The following is a 21921-nucleotide window of genomic DNA, read 5'->3' as shown; positions in this document are numbered from 1 at the left end:
TGTGGTTCAAAGAGGCCACGTCTGTGCCGCTCCCTTCAAAATGGCTCAAAGTCTGAACGCTACCTTCACATGCAGCAGGTACTCAAACGTGCTGAGCCAGGCGAGGGCTTGGGAAACGAGGAGAGTACGTAAAAGGTATCGTGCTGGGATCACAGCTATGAAAAACAGACGCAGGCTGCAGACGCGCTCTTCCTCGGTCTCACATTATTACATCATTCCTGTGGCTTAGTCACTGCCCAAGATGTCGAAGCCCAGTACATGAGGGTCCAGGAGGCTGTCCTGGTTCCACATTAATATTAAGAACTGCCTTGTTCAAAGTAGCATGAGAAGAAACTAAAATGTACCTGTCAACCTTTTCTTTTAAAATAATATCCACTTACTTTGGGTCTTGGCAAATGTATGGGTAAGTGCAGACACCGCGGCAATAGAGCTGGTACTGGCGGCGAGTTCCGAGGACCTCAAAGTTGAACGTCTGGTCGAAGTTCCCGAGATCGCTGGCAGAGAAGTGCATTCGCAATGTCACCTCGCCGTTGGCTGGCACTATCCACCGGAAATGATTCAGCCTGCAAATGACCACACAGGCTTTTAAAGTGAGAATGCTTCTCTTGCACCAAGAGAAGGCAGGACTGCTGCCTGGGAGGGGTCCCGTCCTGCTGGGGTTAGGCGTGGTGATCCGTAGGGCCCCACAGGCAGAACGGCCCGATTCCCAACTGGTGCAGTGACAGCTGCATCATCAACATGGGGCATGGGGCTTCCGCGTTTCTCTCCATGGGTTGCTCAGAGGCCCACCTGATGAACTTCTCCTGGGAGTGCTCTCCAGAGAAGTTGTTCTGCTCTATGTCTGACAGGGGGGCAATGGTCCCAGAAGTTCCTCCAGAAAGTCCCTTCCTGTTGAAGGCCATGCGACGTTTGTCCTTCTGAGCCTCACGGGTCTGATCTAATTTTTCTTTCACTTTCTGTTTGTTCCCCTTAGATGAGGCTGTCTGCTCCTCCTGGGCCTTAATTAAAAATGAGCACAGGGTCTTAATTACTCATCTTGCAGACACACAAACGAAAGACAGAGATGCTGCAGGTTTAGGATGCTGGCGGTGGCCTGGAGCAGAGTAGGGCTCAGCTTACCATATGAGAGTGGAAGACAAGAAGTGAAAAGAAGTATAGTGCTTTCCCTGGTACGCCATTCCCGAAAGACAGCTTGAAGCTGGCAGGGCGTGTGTTCCCACACTGCATTTTGCTATTGTGTTTCTTTAGTAGGTTTTAATCTAGACTTCTCACTCCCTCCCAATCCCATTGACTCTTTGGAGAGACTCTGTGTTCTTATAAAATATTCCACAGTCTGAAATTTTCAACCTGTTCCCAAAGTGTCATCTAGTTTATTCCTTTATTCCCTGTATTTTCTGTAAACTGAAAATTTGGCTTATAAGCTTAACTAGATGCAGAGAGGACGCTGTGTACATTACACTCTATCACAAGAGGAAGCAAATAATGTCATACTGACCCACGATTACAGACATAGTGTGTTCCAGTGGCTGGAGCGGTGCCTGCCAGATCTGGCCATAATAAAGTAGATGTCACCCTTTACAGCTGGCCGGTCACCTGTGGGATGATGCTCTAGCTCGCCTGAATGTCTTGTTCTTCCCAAACCACTGCGTTTTGTATCCATTGGCACTCTTAATCATTTTTTTTTTACTGGGGATAACAGAATAGTGCTTTTCTAATTCTTGCATTCTTTCTATAATTTTAGCTGTCATTCTTCTAAAATGAAGAGCTTTCCTTTGTCAATTGGAGATGAACTAGAGTTCCTCCTAAAATGGTTAAGTTAAAGAATGCTTAACTCTTTCCTGCTAATGGCCATTTTTCAGAAAAGAGGTTGATGTAATAGTCCCCTCTGATGTTGGCAGTTTTTCCCTCTTTATCTTTTTTATTTGGACTCTGCTCCAGTAAGGCCTGCCCACTGATGCTGACAACTGCAGATGCTGATTTCCTATTTATTTGTAAGTTGAAAGTTGAGGCGGTCTCTGTCACCTGCTTGAGCTATAGGGAGGGCCTGCAGGTAATTTTATCTGCTGCTAATTTTATTTATTCTTTGCTGATGGGCGTGGTTTGTAGGAGGCTGTGTGGAGAGATTCAAATTTTAGGCCACCATATGCTGCTGGGAATAAAAAGCCCCTCTATAATTATTAAGACACATACCTTTCGCACATTGGTTAAATCTATTTATCCTTTGTGATTTATTCTAGTAATTGTCTATATATTTTCTTTTACTTTACATAATTTCATTTTGATTGCTTATATTTTTAAATCAGCTGAGATTAATTTTACTGTATTGTGCCAGGCGAGGAGATAAAAGTGACCTTACCCCAAATCTCTGATCTTCTCATCATAATTTCTTCAATCTATCCTTTCTGCAGTGGCGTGTGTCCCCTTAAACTGTGTCTGCTGATTCTTGTATTCGTATACACTGTGTGAATTACTTAGCTTCACGAATACATTCTACCATCTTTTACAAAAGAGCTAGTTTTGTTTATTTTTTTCTTGCAGATGAGCTTCAGAGTAATCTGACAAGTTCCCTAAACCATCCCATGGAGACTGGAAAGGTTGGAAGATGAAAACCAGTCATTTTCAGTCTCCTCTTGGGAAGCTGGAAAGGTCAGACCCAGGGAGGGTGTAGCTCAGAGAGGCTCGCACGGGGTCCTCAGGCAGGGTCGCCAGCGAGTGGAGGGAAAACACCTCCGTGAGCTGACTCCCAGCACCACAACCAGTTTCTGGCCATGTGGAAGTCAACACTCTTCCTGCCCATCTGAAGTCCTGCCAAGGTCAGGGTGAACTGCTTCCTCTTTACCTTCATAGAGCCTATGGCTGACAGCTCTGCTTCTGATTCCACTTCTCTCTTCTCCTCCAGCAGAGAGAGCTCTTCGGAGGGTGGAATCACAAACACGAAGTGCTTCAGGATTTCCGTTGTGGCCAAAGGCAGCCGCTTCACAGGGTAGGTGATAATTGAGAATAAGGCAGGAGGCGGGATTGGAGGTCCAGAGGAACCCAGACCCAAGAGGTCTAGGATCTAAAGGAAAAGCCCATCGTTAACTTCCAGAGCAGAGGGCAGGCTGCCCCTAACTGTCCTCTAACCGCATGTGTCAGGGGAGGGGTTTGTGAAGGGCTCTGACACAGCTCTGCAGGTCTTTCCTGACCCCCCATGCCCCCAGACCAGGCTGAAGCTCTTGCTGTAGGCTACATGCTCCCTTTACCTCTCTTATCATAGCTTTTATCACTTTATTGTGACTGTTTTTGTCTCTGCAAATGGACTGTCAGCTCCATTGGGACAGGAACCAGGTCGACATAAAACATACAGTAGGCACTCGCTAAATCTCTGTTTAAAGACACCAGCTCTTAAGATTCTGATGTCTATAGTTGTTGCATCTATTTTCAGATTCTGTGTTAATTTTTCTTTTATCTTTGAAATATCTTCAAAGGTCAAATAAAGTTAGGATCGGAGCAGGTCAAGTACAGCAAAGAAAAAAAAAGCAAAGGTTCTGGGAATGGGGGAAAGGATGGGCCTGTAAAGAGAAGTCGAAAAGAAACTTGAGAGAGAATTGATTCCTATGGCATTCTCCCATTCTGCTCGCTGTTGTTTTATAGGAAAATTCTGTCCCTGGACAAAAGGCTATAATAACATCCCCTGCAAACAACGGCCAGAGGTGGCTTTGGGTTATGTAACACCTTTTGTTTTTAGGAACAATGAAAGGCTATCTAATAGTATCATTTCTGTGCCTGTGGGAAGCTTGTGGGAAAAAGATTTTAGAATCCTCGAGACTCTTGCTTCACTCCAAAGTACACCTGCCTTGTCAGCCCCGAGCACCAGTGTTGTCAGTATTAAAATCAGTCCTACACGTGGCTTTTTATGAGGTCAGATGGGGTAATTTAGATCTGTGGAACTTTCTATAGATTTCCACCAAGTAGAAAAGGTCCTTTTAGCCCTTATTGTCTTATCCGAAGTGGCATTAGGGATTAACGGAATTCAGGAGATATGACTTTTATGTGGAAACGCTTTTACCATGATTAACATGGTATCCGCTACCTGACTTGTTGCATCTCCATCCCGGAGTAGAGTCTGTACCTGATCCACCTTGGGAAGCCTGTCGCTCTCCAGGGCCTGCTTCCAGTTGACGCCTTCCAGGTCAGGAGCCTGAATGTTTATAAACGGCACACCGAGATCCTTCTTCCCTTCGTGGTCCTCCTCCTTGTCCCCCTCTCCTCCATCGCTCTGCTCCTCCATTGCCCGGAGCTTCTCCAGACGCTCCCTCTCGGCTTTCTCCCGCTCCAGGCGCTCCTTCTCCGCACGCTCCTTCTCCGCGCGCTCCTTCTCCGCGCGCTCCCTCTCCCGGTCCTTGCGGCCTCTGCGCCCGCCTGATGGAACCTGGCGCTGGTCGTCAGGCTCGTGCGGCAGGTCCTCGGTCCCAGTGTGAGGCAGCTGAACTCCCTGCTTCCGGTCCCAGTACGTGAGGATGTTCTGGATATCCTTCCACGTCAACTCGTAGGTCTTAAACTTCTGGGCCAAAGGCTTGTCAGTGTCCTTGGGGAGGTCCGCTTCACTGTCCTCTTGTTCCAGGACAGGAGGAAACCCAAAGTTGTTATCTATCAGTTGGTTCTTTTTCCTCCTGTTTAGTTCTTCCTTCTCAGCCATTTGCTGCTCCTTAACAGATACTTTTCTTTCTACTGCATCCATCTTGACCTCTAGTTTGGACAAAGCAGGAATCTAGAAGGCAAAACACATAAAATATGCTTAAAGAGAGAGCAAATCCAATTAAAATAAGAGCGAGAGGATGATTTGTTTTGTAAGAAGGCCTCACAGGATTCCAGGCACTTCTTATACACACTGAGGTTGTGCCTAAGAATCACCTTGGGGACCTTTATCGAAATAAATTCTCTGGTCCTTCCTTATTATAGATCTGGCTGGGGCCTGGCACTGTACGTTTGAAAAAGGTGCACAGTGACTATGATGTGCACTCCTGGTTGAGAGCTGCTGTTCGGCAGGATCAACAGGAAAAGATCACCAAAATGGTGTTGTCCCCGCTTTCAGGGGTTGTGAGAGGCCGGAGGGTTGCGGTCACTGTCTCTCGCTCATGCACTGGAACCAGTCTGCACCTTGCTGGGAGCCTGGCTTTAGCTTCACCCTCGGAACTCATCATGTTGAAAGAGCGGCCATGCACACCAGCCGGCTACACCCCTGGGCCATGACAGCCGCCCTGGGCGTTGCTCTGGCTGTTCTACCCCTCCCTGGCACAGTGGGCAGAGATGTGACCGCTAAGCTTGGCAGGCTGATACACTGTTGGTACTTGTCTGCCAGGACAAGCTTATGCCAAAAGGATAAGCTCTTGGTTGAGCACAGGGACCCGTTGACTTTGTAGCTCGTTAGAGGCAAATCTTTACAACTAGCCTATTTAGCAGTATCCAGGCGACTGCAGGGGACAGTGGGAAGAATTAAGCACTGTGGTCAGACATAACTGGGTGAGGCCCTGGAACTGCCACTTCATCTCTCTCAGCCTCAGATGGGGTTCATGTCTCTGCACCTCACTGGGTGGGCGGGATGCCAAAATGACAGGATTACATACAACATAAGCGCAACACGTAGCACACAATCCGTGTCCGACAGATGTCGGTCCCTTTCCTCCTACCTTCTGCCCTACCACAAAATCCAAATAGTAGTATTAGGTCAATTTTCTGGAGGGGAAATGTGCTTGATTGGTTGACTGGTTACAGTGGCTAATCCCTCTGTTTTTGCCTCTTGGTAAGGAGCGAGGGAGGGCTGCTACCTGCCGGTTCGCTGTTTGAGATTTCTTTGGGGGCAATTCCTCCTTTACTGGTCCTTGTTTTGGTTTCCTGATCTTCCTTTTTTGCTCATCCTCTTCCTTCTGCCGCTCAAGCTCCTGCTGTAGCCTCTTTTCATGCATCTCCTTTGCCAGTCTCTCCAGCTCCCTTCATGAAACCAGGCGGAGAAAACTGAGTTCAGGGGCCTCCTGCCTGAGCCCCTCCCTGCCTGGGACTGCCTGGTGGGGGGTCATGGGGCAGAGCTTTCTTGGGCATAAAAACAAAGAAGAAAAAACAAAGCTGGGTAACTAGGAGGGAAGGAAGGAATTAAAGGAGGGAAGGATGGATCACATCTTTACATGGTCTTTCACCAAAACGGATGAACTGAAATTCGCTAAGAGGAGTTCTTGATTAGGCCGATTTCTCTTCCAACCTTTCATAAGAGAGCAAGGCGAGGGGTGAAAATAAGCTTGATGTTAGCACTTTTAAAAAGCAGCTTTCAAAGATTGTTCTGGTATCGGTACAGATGAGGCCCAGCTTCCTACACTGTTACTTAATGCTCGGACAAGAAGAAATGGTGTTTTTAACAGCAGTCCCTACCACGGGTCGCTGGGAACCACAGCGTTGGATCTGAGAGCCACATTCCTTTCCTCCAATCTCTCTAGTTCCCTTCCTACTATGGATTCAGCTGTCCTTGCCCTGCTGCTAACAGCGGAGAGGGCACCAAGGCTGGGCACGAAGATAAACAAATGTGGAGGGGACAGCATTTCTGAAAATATAAAACCCATCTATTTTCATCTCCAGGAATCCCTGGCTGTTCTTGCTTGCTGTGGCTCTCACCCACTGAAGCTGACTCATCATTATTTCATTACTCTGTGTGTGTGTGTGTGTGTTTATGTGTGGGGGGGAGAAGGGAAGAAGGGAGAGAGATGGGGAGAGAGGCAGAGAGAGCGAGAGAGAGCGAGCGCGCGAGAGATCAGACCTGTAGTTTCTAAGCCTACCATAAGATGAATGCCTGGAAGCGGTGGCCTGGATGAAAAAGAAGAGAGATCCCTTAGGAGTCCCAAGCCAGGCTTTTCATACCTGTGGAGGACTGGGCATTTTTACAATGGACAAATTAGGAGAAGAGCTGAGGGTATTCTGCGGGGGCAGAGAGGACACAAAAGCTTTTTTGGAGTCAGTAGGAGGAGTCTGGAGGTAGAAGGAAAGGAGAGAAGGAGAAGGGATAAACTGTAGGCAATTTAACCCTTAGCTCCACCCACTCCAATGTCTGGGATCCTGGGGGGTGGGGGGACAGGAAATAGAAGCCCCCTCCCTGGCACATTTCTTGCCCAGGCATGTTTGAAAGTCTGAGGGCAGAAAGGACATATGTCCCACTGCCACCTGTATCTGAGAGTCTGAGATAGTGGCCCCGAGTCTCCTGGGCCCTAGATGATATGGTGGAGATCCAGTTTTCCCATGTGATCCCCAGCGATGGGGACAGAAGGTGGCTGAGAGTACTGGCTTGGGGATATTCCCGGGGTCTGTGGCGAACTGCCCAGGCTGTGGGTCGAGTGGGAGAAGCTGCCAGACTTCAGGGATGGACAACACCACCAAAGGCCAAGGCAGCAGCCAGGGGAGGAACAGAACTGGCTGAGTTCTGGGAGGCAACCACCATGCCCATGTCAAGACAGTGGACCCCGGGTCACAAGCTGTGGACACCGGAGCACAGAGGCTGATGAGCCACGACTAGGGGACAGCTGTCAGGGTTGGGGTGAGGGAGCCAGTGGAAGCCCCAGGATGGCACTGGGGCCCAAAGCTCCTCTCCTGATTACATTACATAGCCTGGTCCCAAATGCGACCCCTCACCCCCCGAGAGCGGGAAGGAGAGGAGAATGGGAATAATCCTCAAGACTGCAGCAAGCAGCACCCGGGGTACACAAGATGCTTTCCTGCTCTCAGCAGGCCATCCTCCTGGGGCCCCGGCGGCCTCTGGTGCCCCCTGAAGGATGCGCCCCATCTCCAGGACAGTCTGTGTGCCCAGGGGAATTGCTTCCGCTCAGGCTAGTCCTTGACTCTGACCTCCTCTTCCTCTCCCTGAGGGCCTGATGAACCTCTCGATTGAACAAGATTTTCTCCTCCTCTGTCAAGGCCTCGTATTCTTCCTCATCCATTTTTTGGAGACGCTCTTTCTCTTTCTCAAGTGCTTCCATGCGTTTCTGCTCTGTGCAGGGGACAGAGACAAGAAGGTGAGGAAAAGTCACTCATCAGCTCTGGTGCAGGTTCCGCCACGGCTCAGCTCGCACTCAGCCTGAACGGGCCGTGCGGGGTCTGTGACGGTGAGATGGAGCTGGTATGGCAGCAACGTCCCTAATCTCTGTGGGACTTCCTTCCTTCGCACAGTTCCACAAGATGGTCTCCCTCTGTGGGAGGCTGAATAGTGACCCCAAGTATGTCCATATCCTAATCCCCAGGACCTGTGATGTGTTACCTTACGTGGCAGAAAGAATGCTGCATATGTGATTAAGTTAAGGACCTTGAGCTGGAGAGATTTTCCTGGATTGTCTGAGTGCGCCCCGTGTAAGGACAAAGGGCCAGAGTCAGAGAAGTGATGTCAGAGAAGGTGAGGTCACGATGCAGCGGAGGCAGAGAAGAGGTGACAACAGAAGCAAAGGTCCGAGGGCCGTGAGGTGGGGACTATGAGCAGGCAGCCCCTGGAAAGTAGAAAAGGCAAGGAAAGGGCTTCTCCACCAGAGCCTCCAAAGGGACGCAGCCCGGCCGACACCTCGACTGTAGGACTCCGACCTCCAGAACTGAAAGATAACAACCCCGTGTTGTTGTAAGTCACCAAGTTCATCTTAATTTGTTACAGCAGTGATAAGAAAAGTAATGTACCACCCGCTGACTTTACCCAAAGAGCGTATGCCACCAAAGAGCTCAGAGTGATGGAACCATTTGCATACCAACGGGACCATCTTCTGCACCCTGCAAATTCCAGGTCCAGAAGCGGGTTCACACTCAGCACAGAGGCACTCAGCTTCTTTTTCACACTTTCCCGTGCAACAATCTCACCTTACATTCTTGGTCTAGCTTTGGGCTCAGAGATCTGCATTTGAGTCCATTCTTTGACTTTTACCAAGAGGTAGAAACAGATAAGAATAATAATCATTCCCCCTTCATAGGGTTGTTGTGGGGATCAAATAAGCAGTCATGTAAAGCACCTAGCCCAGTGCCTGGCACATTCAGAAATGTTCAATAAAAATTAGTTTTTAATATTATAATGTTACTGTATGCTGTCTCGGGGCTTTTTAGAATGCAGATGATTTCGGGGAGAGGAGCCTATATGCAATTGTGAAAAACTTCAATCCACAGATAGTTGAGAAAATGAAAAAAGATACTTTCTTTCAAGTTGATCATTACGGGGTAGTGAGCTTTCTGGAAAACTAGGAACTTGGAGGCTGAAATACTGCTGGAGGATGCCTGCTCATTCATCTTAATTACTTTTCTCTGAATGAGAATATAAGGAAGCAGTCTTTGAGTTCTGTGTAAGAACTAAGACAGCTAGGTGTCTGTAAATATTTCCTTTGATTTGTGTAGACTATTCCAGAAGAGAGAGGTAAGGCTGAGTGGGAAGGGCAGCGATGTGGACGGAACGGAGGAGGGGGCAGGACTCTGCCTCCCAGGGACAGTGTCGCCTCCTTCCTTGGGGGTCAGAATTTCCTAGGTCTGCTTCTGACTAAATTGGAAACTTGTTGCATTAACATTTTCCCTCTCCTTCCCTTTCTCTCTCTCTCTCACTCTCTCTCTCTGACTGCATATATATCCATTTTCAATCAGTGAAAATTTTCCAGGCCACTGGTGTAATAACAGAAGCAGCAAAGGCTTTAGTGTTATACAGACCTTAGTGATCTGCTACGTCATCTTACACAAGACTTTTGATATCTCTGAGCCTCCTTTTCCCCATCTGTAAGATGGAGATAACATGCCATTTAAAGACATCTAAGTGCACAAAAGGTCTGCTGCAGTGCCTGTTACGCGCTAGGCTAAAATGCAGAAGTTGTTTCGTAAAGTTTAGCAGCACTCCTCTATCTAGTTTCACAGGAGACAAAACCAACCAGCTAATCCGTCACCTGAGTCAAGATGGGACCTGTTCCCCAGGTGAGTTGTAAGTACAGAGAAGCTGACTATGAAGACTTGGGGGGGAGGGGAGCGCGTCCACTGTCAGAAGGGCTGAGTTCATCCGTCAGTCCATAATCTCTCAACAGTTCCCTCCTGTCTCAGTTCCCTTTCGTGCAGAGCAGAAATGAGAACTCCCAGCCACCTCACGGGGCAGAGGTGGGGCGCAGATGCGGTGGCAGGTATAATAGTTTCATTTAAGCCCAGTGGGTTATCACATCAGGGAAGCTTTTAAACAAGCCTAAAGCTCTGTTTAAAGGAAAGACCTGGTCGGGCCTACGGAGGACAGCCCAGGGGGTGTGGGCCTTGCCTTCTTGCTCCTTTTTGGCTTTCTCCTGGGCCTTCATGGCTGCGTAATCCTGGACCATGGTGAGAACATAGATGTACTCCCGGTTGCCGATCGCCTTCAGCAGGCAGAGGAGAGCGATAGCTGCGTTTCGAGCAAAGAGTGTCTCCAGGCCATCAAACACCACTCCTCGGCAGCAGTCACTCAGCTGGAACCAGAGAGAGCAGACAGTCACCATGGCCACCAGACCATCTGTGCTCTGTAAAGTTGCTAGTTCTTTCGTTGGTGCATTTACTAGGGCTGCAATTGGTTCTGCAGACCTACAAGACCCTGACGAGAACACAACTGAACTGCCTGCCAAATTCAAGGTGCTGCTATGAAATAAAGAGAAAAATAAAAATATTTTATCAGTCACGGAAGATCTTTATCATCCGTATTTGTAGAAAAATGGATTTATTCCGTCTCTATAGAAATGAAGAAAACAAACTAAACGTTAAAGTGAGGGTCTGGGAAGCCCCGTGAGATTCAGGGAAGAGAGATGCAAAGGAGAGACGTCCCCATGCGCGGAGCACTGGGCGGCAAGGTCAGCACAGCGGCTGGGCCGGGGCCGTTTCTGTCTTTCTTATCGGGATTACTGCCTTGGAGGGAAATGATTTTGATACCATTAACCACTGAGGGGCAGCAGCTGCTGCACTGCACTGCTACTCAAAGTGTAGTAGGCCGACCGGTCAGCACTGGCCAGGAACCGATTACTACTGGTGTCTGATGACACAAGAACCTTGCGTCAGAATGTAAATCGACTACATCACGAAACACACTATTTAGTTCAGCTGCCATTTTTCTTTGCAGCAAGACTTTGTTGATGAAGGAAGCAGTGCAAGCTCCAAATCTCATCAAAGACCAACCCTTTGAGCGGCACGGCTCTGCTGCCTGACTTTGGGCTTCACCAGCGATTCTCAGCCTTTACTCTGGGTGCATGAACCACCTGCGTACTTACTAGACCACCTTGCTCAAAGCAGTCGAGAAGGATAGTACCTGTAACACAGTGGCATTCTAAATCTTAACATGCGTCATTTCCGGTGATGATGACATTCCAAAGACCAACCCTTTGAGCGGCACGGCTCTGCTGCCTGACTTTGGGCTTCACCAGCGATTCTCAGCCTTTACTCTGGGTGCATGAACCACCTGCGTACTTACTAGACCACCTTGCTCAAAGCAGTCGAGAAGGATAGTACCTGTAACACAGTGGCATTCTAAATCTTAACATGCGTCATTTCCGGTGATGACATTTCTCTTCCGGGAACCTCAAGTCTAATTTTGTTTTATGTCAATGGGCAATTAATATTGTGGCCCAGTCTGCAAAACCAAAGCGAACCCAGAGCTCTGGGAGCTGGTGAGCACTTTAGCGCTCTGTAAATGGTAAGCAGCCAACAGGCCTAAGTGGGGCCCTCCCAAATCTTCTGATCTTGTTTTCTTCTCTTCAACTACATCACACTTACAAAAATGATAATAATAAAAAAGGAAATGATTATTGTGTTTCTGACTTTAGAAGTAATGTCATTGTAAAATAATTCAGAAATGAAGATTAAAAATCTATAATCCTTCCATCTGAAGATAACCACAGTTGACATGTACTTTGAGTTTTTACTATGTTATGATATACGTTTATAAATTTTTAACAAAAATATAATTGTGCTTTACATACTATTTCATAATCCGCTTTTCTCACTTAATAATATATTGAAAACATATTTTTTTATAGCATTTTATTAACATAGCTCCAAATTCTAACTTAATGGCTCCATCTTATATTTTGAAAATATCACTGTAGGGCTGTTATGATGGCCTTTTTTTAAAAATGTGTAACCTGATCACTGGTCCTTTAAGGCGAGGGGCTTCAGGCAGCCAATGGAGCCAGGGTTGGGGACTGACGAGGGCTGTCAAAAGGACAAGTAACTGACTGCTGAGGTTGAGGAAACCCATCTTTCCTCCAAGGCCCCTGGGTGCTAGTCTGCTGTGGGTGGGCGATGGCTCAGAGTTGCAGCTCAAAGCGCGGGGACCGTGTGTGAGCCCTGCAGCTCTGTGCGGGCGGGCGTAGACGCACCTGTATACGCTCTGCCAGGATCTGAATGAGCAGTTCCTCGGGGAGCACACAGCTCAGAAGCCCGGTCTCGCCTCCGATACTGGCGCTGACACTGAGCCGGCGCTGCGTGGGCCCGGAGGGGAGAGGGCTGGAGGAAATCTGTCGTGTGGGAGAAGGATCAGGAGTTAGAGTACAGCATGGTGCCCTAACTACTCCTTCACATACAGGCCATGTGACCTCAGGAAAATCATATAACGGCAATTCCTCATCTGTGAAATGGGGCCTGCATTGTAAAATGGAAGATTCCTCTCTTCGTTAAAGAAGTGTTATAAGCTTCAAACGGGAACGCTGTAGAAGGTGATTCGACTATGTGCTGAACAGTACACATCTGTTCACTTACTCGACAGATATTCACTGAGCACCTGTTATGCACCAGGGGCCCCTCTGGTACTAGAGACACAACAACAGACAGGTCTGGCCATGTTACTTTCTGTGTGGTCCTCACATTCGAATGGGGGAGAAAGAAATGGGGCAGATGAATATACGAACCGGTGATATAATTTCAGATAGTGATGAGTGAGTGCTGGGGAAAAATGATCAGATAAGGGACTAAAGGGCCATGACGGGGTTGGACAATGGCCATTTAGTAAGGGTAGTCATACTGCCTGGGTGATGTGAAAGAACAGGGCAAGATCCCGAGAGGAGAGTCCTTCTGAGAGGGAAGAGCGAGCCCCCTCCACGTGAGGTCACTTGCAGGGCTGCGGAGAGCTCACAGGAGCCCAGGCTCAAAGTCAGGGGCATAGGCAGTTGGTTCAGAACACGCAGGGCTCACAGGCCACGGTAAGGAATGTGGATTTTACTCCAAGTAGTATAGGCAGCTGTTGGCATGTTTTAGACAGATAAGTGATCCGATTTTTATTTTTAAAAGACCACTCTACCAGCCGCATGAAGTGACAAGAGTGGAAGCAGGAAGGCGAGTTAGATATCTCTGTGCTCAAGGCAGAAGGCGATGGCGGCAGTGATGAGGACGGTTTGGCTGGAGGTGACCAGAAGTGGCTGATGCAGGATACATTTCTGAAGCAGAGCCAGTAGGATTTGGGATGGGACGTGAAGGAAAGAGAGGCAACAAGAACGAATCCTTGAGTTTTGACCTGAGCAAGTTAGAAAAGGGTGAAGTTATTTATTAAGAAAGAAAAGACTATGGGAAAAATAACTTTTTGAGTTGTGCTGTTTTATTGACGACGGCCCTGGAGGAATGGAAGCAGCCGTTAATGGGGCAGAGGGAAGTGGGGGGAGTACGGTGCTCTGAACGCCACGTGAAGAAAGCCTTTCCAGGAGGAGTTATCAGCTGCAAAGAGGTCATGTGAGCTGAGGCTAGAAAATTGGCCTCTGGATTTGGCCAAGATGAATGCCAATGACCCTGAGAAGAGTAGCCAGTGGAGTGGCGAGGAGGAAGGTATCACTGGACTAGGGGGAAGAGAGAAGATGGTGAGGAGGAGGAGGCAATCATGCAGTCATTCTTTAAAAGAGCAGCGTAAAGAGGAGTCGAGAGCTGACTCAACTCCTATTGGCTCTCCTTCCAAAATTTATTCTGTATCGACCACTTGTCACCACTTCTACCATGACTGTCCTCGACCCTGCTGCCATCGTTTCCTTGTTAGATATCTAACTAACAGTGGGAGGAGGATCTGGGGTCATGGGGAAGTATTTTGGAAGATGGGAGGTTATAAAACATGCATAGATGCTGAAGGGGAGGATCCAATAGATAGGGGGAAAAGACAAATGGGAGGGGGGCCAATTGCAGGAATTTAGCTCTTGAGTAAGAGAGAAGAGGGGTCCAGTACACAGGTGCAGGGCCGTGGATGAGGGCAGGGACAGCTCCTCAGCTGCAGGGAAGACACGGCACTGGGTTAGGATAAAGGCTGTCTAGTAGATCTGGTGGTGGAAAGATAAGGTGGCTGCCTTCTATTTGTTGCTGCTCCTCTACGAAATCAGAAGAGAGGTCGTTAGTTAAGAATGAAAAAAAAAAGGAAAGTATCTTAGAGGTTTGGAGAGTGATGACAGCAATAAAATAGTTCTTTTGAAGAGATGGAGGGCAAATTTGCTAGGGCTGATTAAAGGGTCCACTTGAGATTTATGGTCTTAAATTTAAATTAAGACCATTCAAGGGTGATGAAGATTTTTCTCAGCTATGTTGAGCGGCCCTGCATGGAGCAGGTGGAGAATTGGATTTCTCAGGGCTGAAGTTTTGCTTGGAAAGTAGGATGAAAGAGAAGGGGCAGGGGAGTGCCAACAGTGGCAGACCACAGAATCCCAGCTGAGTAAGAAGGCAGGTGAAGGGGGTGGTAGCTAGTGAAGATGTGGGATGGATGCTTTGATGGAACCAATTACTTCCCAGAGTAAGTCACCCGGAAAGTTAGAAAGTAGAACGTGCGGTATAGAGAACTTGGAATTTATGGGTAATGAACAAGGTGTTGAATGGGAGCAGAGCAGTGAATAGCTGAGGATGCCGTAGAATCGAGAAGCAAAAATGTTGGATTAAATGTCATTAGAAAGATCAGGATTTCTAATACGTGCTTTCCTGGAGTAAGGTGATTTATAAATAAATGACCTTTTACTACAAGTCATGTCTTTCATTATGTGACATAGTACACATTTCTTCCCATTTGCAACGAATGACTGAAATTCCAGTCATGGGAGCGTTCATGCTTTAGAAGTTCATGCTTGGAAGACCAAGCATCTCTGGATAAAACACTCAGACAGGACAGCTGTTGTTCAGAACCCCTGAGTTCCATCACATGGGGCAGTGCAGGTGGCCACATATGGGGGTCTGTGAGCTCTGATTTCTACTGTGATCTTGAACAGGTTTTAAGTTCCCTCTTCAGTAAAAGGGATTTTTGGAGTCAGAATTGGGATTTTCTGCCGTCTTTGATATATTCTAAAAAGCCTTACTTCACTGTTCAGATGGTCAGAACCAAACCAAAGAAAATGGTTCCCCATGACACACAATTTAATACAAATATATGGGTTTTAGTTCATCTAGAAACTTCTATGTAAAGAACACCATATTAGATCTTGGAAACGGGTTAAAGGATGATGCTCTAAAGAAATTGAATCAATGATTTCAGTTTTCAAGATGTTAGAAGAACACATGACTAAAGCGGTGATCAGACACATCATCCGGCATAAATGCAGCCTCAAGGGAGGCCCCATCCAACCAACATACTTCCTTCCACGCGGAGACTTTCATTTCCATTCCAGCCACTTGCCCCATCCAATACTCCATGACCTGCTTGCCTTGTCTAACCCTCCGTTCACCTGCCCCATGCAACATGTAGGCCTCCTCTCCTGGAAGGACCTTCGCCTCCACTCCTTCCATCAGCAACCTTCTGTGAAATGAGGTTAAACAACACGACCCCTACAGGACGTCCAGACCGTAACAAGACCCACAGACGCTTCTGTGCTTCCTGTTTTCCCTATTCTATGGTGCTCCTTAATTCTTTCTCTACCTAGGCTGGTCTTCTCACACTGATGCCACCCTCGACCCCCTTTCCCGTTGTTCTGAGCACCCCCTGACCCTGAAATGATAAGGACTTCTCTCTCTGCCTCTGCAGGAGGGTTGCCAGGAGCTATTTAGAGAAATCTTACAACTATGAAGTTATGGCTTCCTGTCTTGGCTGGGCCATCAGCATTCTCAATTATCTTTTCTTTTGTCCACCACCAATTTCTGGTTCTGTTCTTCACAGTGGATACATCAGCGCTTTGCCACTCTACTCAAAGTGCTCTGCATCCCAACATCCCCAACACTTCCGGCAAAGACTCTGCCTCCTGCACACATCCTAGAGCCATTCAGCAAAACCTTTTTCAACCTCTGCCCTCCACCTCCCCTCCCCAAAATGTAGCTGTCTCTGTTTTCACTTTTACTGACTCTAGAGGAAGTTGGTCCCTATCCCCTTTAACTATGCTTAAGTCTGCCCTTCCTGTCTCCTCCTAGAATCACATTCCCTCTTGGGTAGATCATCACCTTATATTTCTGAAGGAGCTCCTCTCTTTACAGACCTGCTTGTGCCTCTATATCCTTTCAGAGAAAGAACTCTCTTGACTGTGGGTTGGCTCCTTTAATAAACACTGTTTTCCTTTTCTTTCAAACATCCTAGAAGCCTACACTCACTTGACTCCGCTTTCTCACCGACGACTCATCACCCAGCGTCTCTCACAGTGTCATCCACTGTCTCTGGCTTCAGCACCTGCTATTCTGCTGAGCTTGTTCTCGAGGTCCTTTGGCACATGGCTCAAACTCTCTGACTTCTTTATGACTTTCCAAGACTCCCCTGCAGCTCTCCCATGACTGGTATCAATGGTTCTCCCTTAGCATTCTTTTAGTAGTAGGTTGAGCCATATGAGACGTTGCTGTTATGGAGTTCCCAAATGGTTGAATAGTGACAATGTCATATTGTTTAACCTAATTCTTTTTACACACCTATTTGTCCCCAACCACATTTTATTGCAAATATTCGAAGGTGTGGCCATCTCCTTCATCAGGTGCTTAGTGCACCTTGAGTGCAGGGCTTTTGCTTCATCTATCCCCACTCTGTCAGCACCCACCCCAGGCACTCGCTGAACACGGCTGGATGAATCTCCTTTCTGGAGTGGTGGTGCAGGGACAGCACTCAGCCTGCCTGGACAGCGCACCCACAGGGATGAAGTCGTGTTGACCTGGCTGCAGGATGCTGAGGAGGAGGAGGAGGAGGAATCCCAGCCCTCCTGGGGGCCCTGGTTTGTACCTGTGGTGTCTCGGATGAGTGCTGGTGATGCTGCTTCTGAGACCCAGAGCCGTGGCTCTCTGACTTGCCTTTGGCGAGCAGCACACTCCCACGCAGAGACTTTGCAGGTTTAAATTCCGGTGTTACCAGGGTGGATTCTGAGGTTAACTTGCCCAGGGTCTCACTGCTCAGTCGTATTTGTCCCACGGTATTTTGGCTTGAGTTGACTTCTTGGGCTATACAGAGAGAGTGGGTTTATATTAAAAGTCACCTCAGGATAATAAGGAAATAAAAGTGGGGATGGTACGCTGAAGTCTAGTGTGATTCTCTTGGGGAATACAGAGCCATGCCCGCCTGCAGCTGGCTGATTGGCTGGGAGAAGAGGCTCCGTCCACCAAGGACTAGACAAGGATGGCTCAGTGGAGGGCCTGGCTTGAAGTCCAGGGCTCTTCACTGCTCATCTTCCCAGTGGCTCCTATGTTAATTTGCCTCCCTCTCTCTTCCAGCACAGAGGGCCATCATGTCTGAAGCTGCGGGCACACTAGAGCCCTGCCCTGGAAACTTAACGCCTGACCTTTGGTGGTTCTAGGCAGTGGTGGTGCCAGTGGGTAGCTTGGGTAGGGCATTCTCTGCTTCTGCAGCACAGCTGACAAAATGAACAAAGTGAGCCTGCTGGCAAACATGGCTTCAATATTAATTTCTTCATTTCACCTCTGTCCCCTCTTCCAGTCAGATCATCACCTCTTAGCGCACCCACCCACTGAGAAATTCCCTCTCAGAATCAGTGGTTGATGTCATCATTTATAAGGGTTTCAATGGCATCCGTTCAAAAAAACTCTTGCTAGAGCCACTGTGGTGAGAGGCTCTCCTGCCCCTCAAGCCTCTCACCACAGTGGCTGAGAGGTCATCAGGCCAAAGGCACTCTAGCAAGAGTTTTTTTGAACGGATGTCATTCCGTTCTTACTGTGAATTCTTACTGTGTCTTCTGGGGCACCAACTCTATGAGGATGAACTACCTGCCACTTTAGGAGAATGGGAGTCTAGAAGATGCTGTTGGCACCTAAGATGTAGTGGTAAGGCCGAATGCTCGGCGGCTTCCACGTTTCTCTAGCTCTCAGGCAGATCTGTTAAGACTCATTACTCCTCGTTGACCATGTAAGCAAATAAGCACAACTGGAGAGTTGTGCTTATTACTCTGCTTTATTTTTTCACGTGGCTTCCCCAGGAGCTGATTATGGGTACAAAGACTCCATACTGCACCCTGAAGGATGGAAGAGGTGTGGCAAAGAGCCTGAAGCCATCAGGGGAGCAGTCGTACCAAAGTTCTGCTCCAATTATAGAGCTGGGTGGTCCTATGTTCATCCAGGCCCTATCGCCCTCAGTCCCTCCTGGCTCTGCCTCCTGCCACCACGTACCTGCTCACGTCACTGTGAGTCCCTCTCTGCCCCGCCCATCTCTACCTTTGCTGATTGCTATGCAGTCTCTTCTGTGTTCTCCTCAGGCCTTCCACCTTTCCCTGCCCATAGCATCACCCCTCCGTATCTTAAAAGTCACTTCTTTCTGATACAACACTAATGAGAGTTTTCATTTGACCTTTCATTTCTTTCAAGAGATCATCTTTCCTTCACTGCCCAATTTCTCAAAACAGTGGTCTAGCCCATCCCTGTCCAATAGACATATAATATGAGCCATTAATAGTAATTTAAAATTTTCCAGCAGCTAGATTAAATGAGTAAAATTGGATTTTAATGGTATATTTTATTTAACCGAATATATAAAATATGTAAAAATTATTAAATATATAAAAATAGATACTACAACATAAATATAAATATATAAAAATTACAGTGGTCTAGCCCATCCCTGTCCAATAGACATATAATATGAGCCATTAATAGTAATTTAAAATTTTCCAGCAGCTAGATTAAATGAGTAAAATTGGATTTTAATGGTATATTTTATTTAACCGAATATATAAAATATATGAAAATTATTAAATATATAAAAATAGGTACTACAACATAAATATAAATATATAAAAATTACTGTTATGTAACAGTCTTTATAATTACTGTTATATAACAGTCTTTATTCATAGTCTTTATTCATATAGTCTTTATTCATGCCACATCTTCAAAATCCAGCATGTATTGTACACTTACAACACATCTCAATTTGGACTAGCTACATTTTATGTGGCCAGCGGGTACTGTGTGGGACAGGTTTAGATTCATTGCTTTCTCTTCAGTACAGCCTGCTGATTCCACAGCAAACAGCGAATGTGGGTTTGGGCTTAACCCCTCCATTGAAAGAATTTTCTCCAAAGTCACCAGTGACCTCTGAACTGCGGACTACAGTGGCTCTCTTCTCAAGGCTCATTCTATTTGAACTTTTATCAATCTCTGATTACATTCATTTATTGATTCCATTTTTATAAATCTTTACTGTGTCTGCTACATGCCAGGCACTATTCCAGGTTCTGGGAATATATTAGTGATGAAAACGTACACAAACCTCCGCCCTCAGAAGCTTACATTCTAGTGGGGGCAGACCGATAATAAAATAAGCAAGTAAAACAAATAGTACGTTAACTAGCGACGAGGGCTCTGAGAAGAACCGAGCGGACAGGGCGCCCGGCCTCCGTCGGGGCCTGAAGAGCCGAGCGAGGCCTTCTAGCCCCTCTCCCTCCTGCGGTGCGCTCTCCACGTACTGCATCCTGCTCTGCTGACGCACTACCCCGCTGACCCCCACGCCGCCTTCTTGGCCTTCCCTGGCCCTCTCCTCCTCCACCTCCTCCTCAAATATAAGTGCTCCTCAAGGTTGCATCCTGCCGGACCCATCCCACTCCTCTCTTTCTGGAACTTTCTGGGCTGACTTCCTCTACTCCAGAGGCTGCAGCTCTCACTTCGCTGAGGTAGACTCCCCCAACTAAGTCTTTAGATTCACATTACATTCTCAGACAGGGAGCTCAAATTCATGATGTGTCACAGGACATTAACACAGCTCCAAAGGCCTCAGTGAAATGTAATGTATTCGACAGAAAAGGAAACAAAAAACTAAGGGAACCAGAATTATGATTCATCGTTATTGAACTGAAGGATAGCAGAATATGCCACCCCAAAATATGACTCTAGGTGTTTCAGAACATGCCACCTCAAAATATGCTGCTTTGATATATTATTTTGAGCTGCTTTGATATATTGATTAGTTTGAGCACTTGAAAAACAGAAAATGCATGTAGAGGATTTCCCTGAATTCTCCTTATCTGCCTAAAGAAAGGCCCGCAAAAGGAACTCAGCTGTGACAAATCTCCTTTCTGGGAGTTTCATCAACCAGAGAAGATTGACTCTTATCTCAGGAGAGGGGACTAGAAGTCAACACTCCAACCAGACAAACTTTATCACAAACTCTCATCATCCATCAATTCTTCTAAGGGTTCATTCATTGTTCCTAATAATCATTTGCTCTCCCCTAAGAAGACTACTTCCTACCTCTCCTTTCTCTATTAATATGGTATTTAATCCTGAATTCTAAAGCTACCTCTTTGAATTATTGATTTTTCTCTGAGTATCTCTCATGTATACATGAAGTACACATGTTAGTAAACTTGTGATTTTCTCTTGTTAATGTTTTTTATTATAGGGGCCTTAGTTGAGAACTCAGAATAGTAAAGGGAAAATTATTTTTTCTCCCCTATATTAATTAAGAGCTATTTCTCTTATCTTCCAAGCAAAGAACTTCCCATGTTCCTAAGCATCCCATGCAGAGGTATTGAGGGGAGGGGACCTGCCTGAAAGCCCCCGCCAGTTTTATCAACTAGCTGGTACACTATTAGCAATGATATCATGTTGTTATGAGCATTTGTATAAAAATAGTTTAGCTCTGGCAGGCACTCTGCTTCAACACATTTTCCCATTGAGCAGCTGTTGTCCTGTGGGTCCTTGGATGACCTAATGGAGCCAGGATTCTTGACTTCTGGGAGGTGGGCCACACCAGACCTCACTACTATGGGGTTCAAAAACTCAATTCATTTTCCTTGCCAGCAAATTTTCTCCTCCTTCTACGTTGTCTATCTTGGGAAATGACATCGTTCTCTTCCGAACTAGCAGTCTTGGTGTGACCACCTTGAATGCTTCCTACTCCTTCAATTCCTGGCCTTGCAGATGGCTACTAGGTCAACTTGCCCAGGCCCATTCGTCTTCCCCTTCACTCTTGCTTCCCCTGCAAGACACGACATGAGCTCCTCCCATACAGTGGAAATGGCCACATTTTTCCCTTCAAAATAAAAGCCAGATTCCCAATCTTGGCATCGAGGTCAACTTTAATTGGCCTCAGCCTGTCTTCCCACCTCTAATTTACTGTCAGCTGTTGTCCTGTGGGTCCTTGTCCTCATCTTTAGCTATCAACACTCTTCTACTCCTTCGAAGCCCATGTTCATGGAAACTTTCCCAAATCACACTTGTTGGAACTCAGTCATCCCAAACTTGTTCTTTCACAGAAGCCAGTGCTTCTGTTACATTATTTTTCTCTGCTCCGAATGAGCGTATGTCTGCTCTTCTCCAGGTGTCACCTCCCCTCACCCCTGCCATAGTGTGGGCCACGTCTTATTCATTGTCCTTTTCCCTGCAATGCCCTGTGAGTGCCTGCACTGGGCAGCCAGGGGAGCCGCAGTTGCTTGAAGAAAATTCTCCTCCAGGCTCCTAAGTCAGCAGCATGGTATAAGTCAGCCTTCAACTGAGCTGAGGGAGAAAAGCTCCGTGGGGGACAAAGAGAAGACGGCCATGAACAGTAGTGGGGTGCTGGCCATTTGACCATAACAACTCAGGGTGAAC

General features: G+C 47.1%; 1 protein-coding gene across 12 annotated transcripts in view; it reads right to left on the bottom strand.

Moving 5' to 3' along the window:
- The window catches only part of HYDIN (HYDIN, axonemal central pair apparatus protein), a 337481-nt gene that overhangs the window by 64733 nt on the left and 250827 nt on the right, over positions 1 to 21921 (bottom strand). For 11 of the 12 annotated variants that reach the window (XM_025045274.1, XM_025045278.1, XM_025045276.1 and 8 more), the window contains 9 exons: positions 17111 to 17325; positions 12348 to 12485; positions 10268 to 10451; positions 7864 to 8005; positions 5808 to 5970; positions 4112 to 4750; positions 2840 to 3058; positions 790 to 998; positions 381 to 563 (listed from right to left, as the gene is read on the bottom strand). In XM_025045274.1, the coding sequence (XP_024901042.1) occupies positions 381 to 563; positions 790 to 998; positions 2840 to 3058; positions 4112 to 4750; positions 5808 to 5970; positions 7864 to 8005; positions 10268 to 10451; positions 12348 to 12485; positions 17111 to 17325 (2092 nt within the window). Of the gene's footprint in view, positions 1 to 380; positions 564 to 789; positions 999 to 2839; positions 3059 to 4111; positions 4751 to 5807; positions 5971 to 7863; positions 8006 to 10267; positions 10452 to 12347; positions 12486 to 17110; positions 17326 to 21921 lie in introns of those variants that run through there. The other variant, XM_025045284.1, reaches the window with a different exon arrangement.

The sequence above is a fragment of the Pteropus alecto genome, unplaced genomic scaffold, assembly GCF_000325575.1.
Source record: "Pteropus alecto unplaced genomic scaffold, ASM32557v1 scaffold42, whole genome shotgun sequence".
Classification (NCBI taxonomy): Eukaryota; Metazoa; Chordata; class Mammalia; order Chiroptera; family Pteropodidae; genus Pteropus; species Pteropus alecto.
This window is presented reverse-complemented; position numbering and strand designations above follow the sequence as displayed.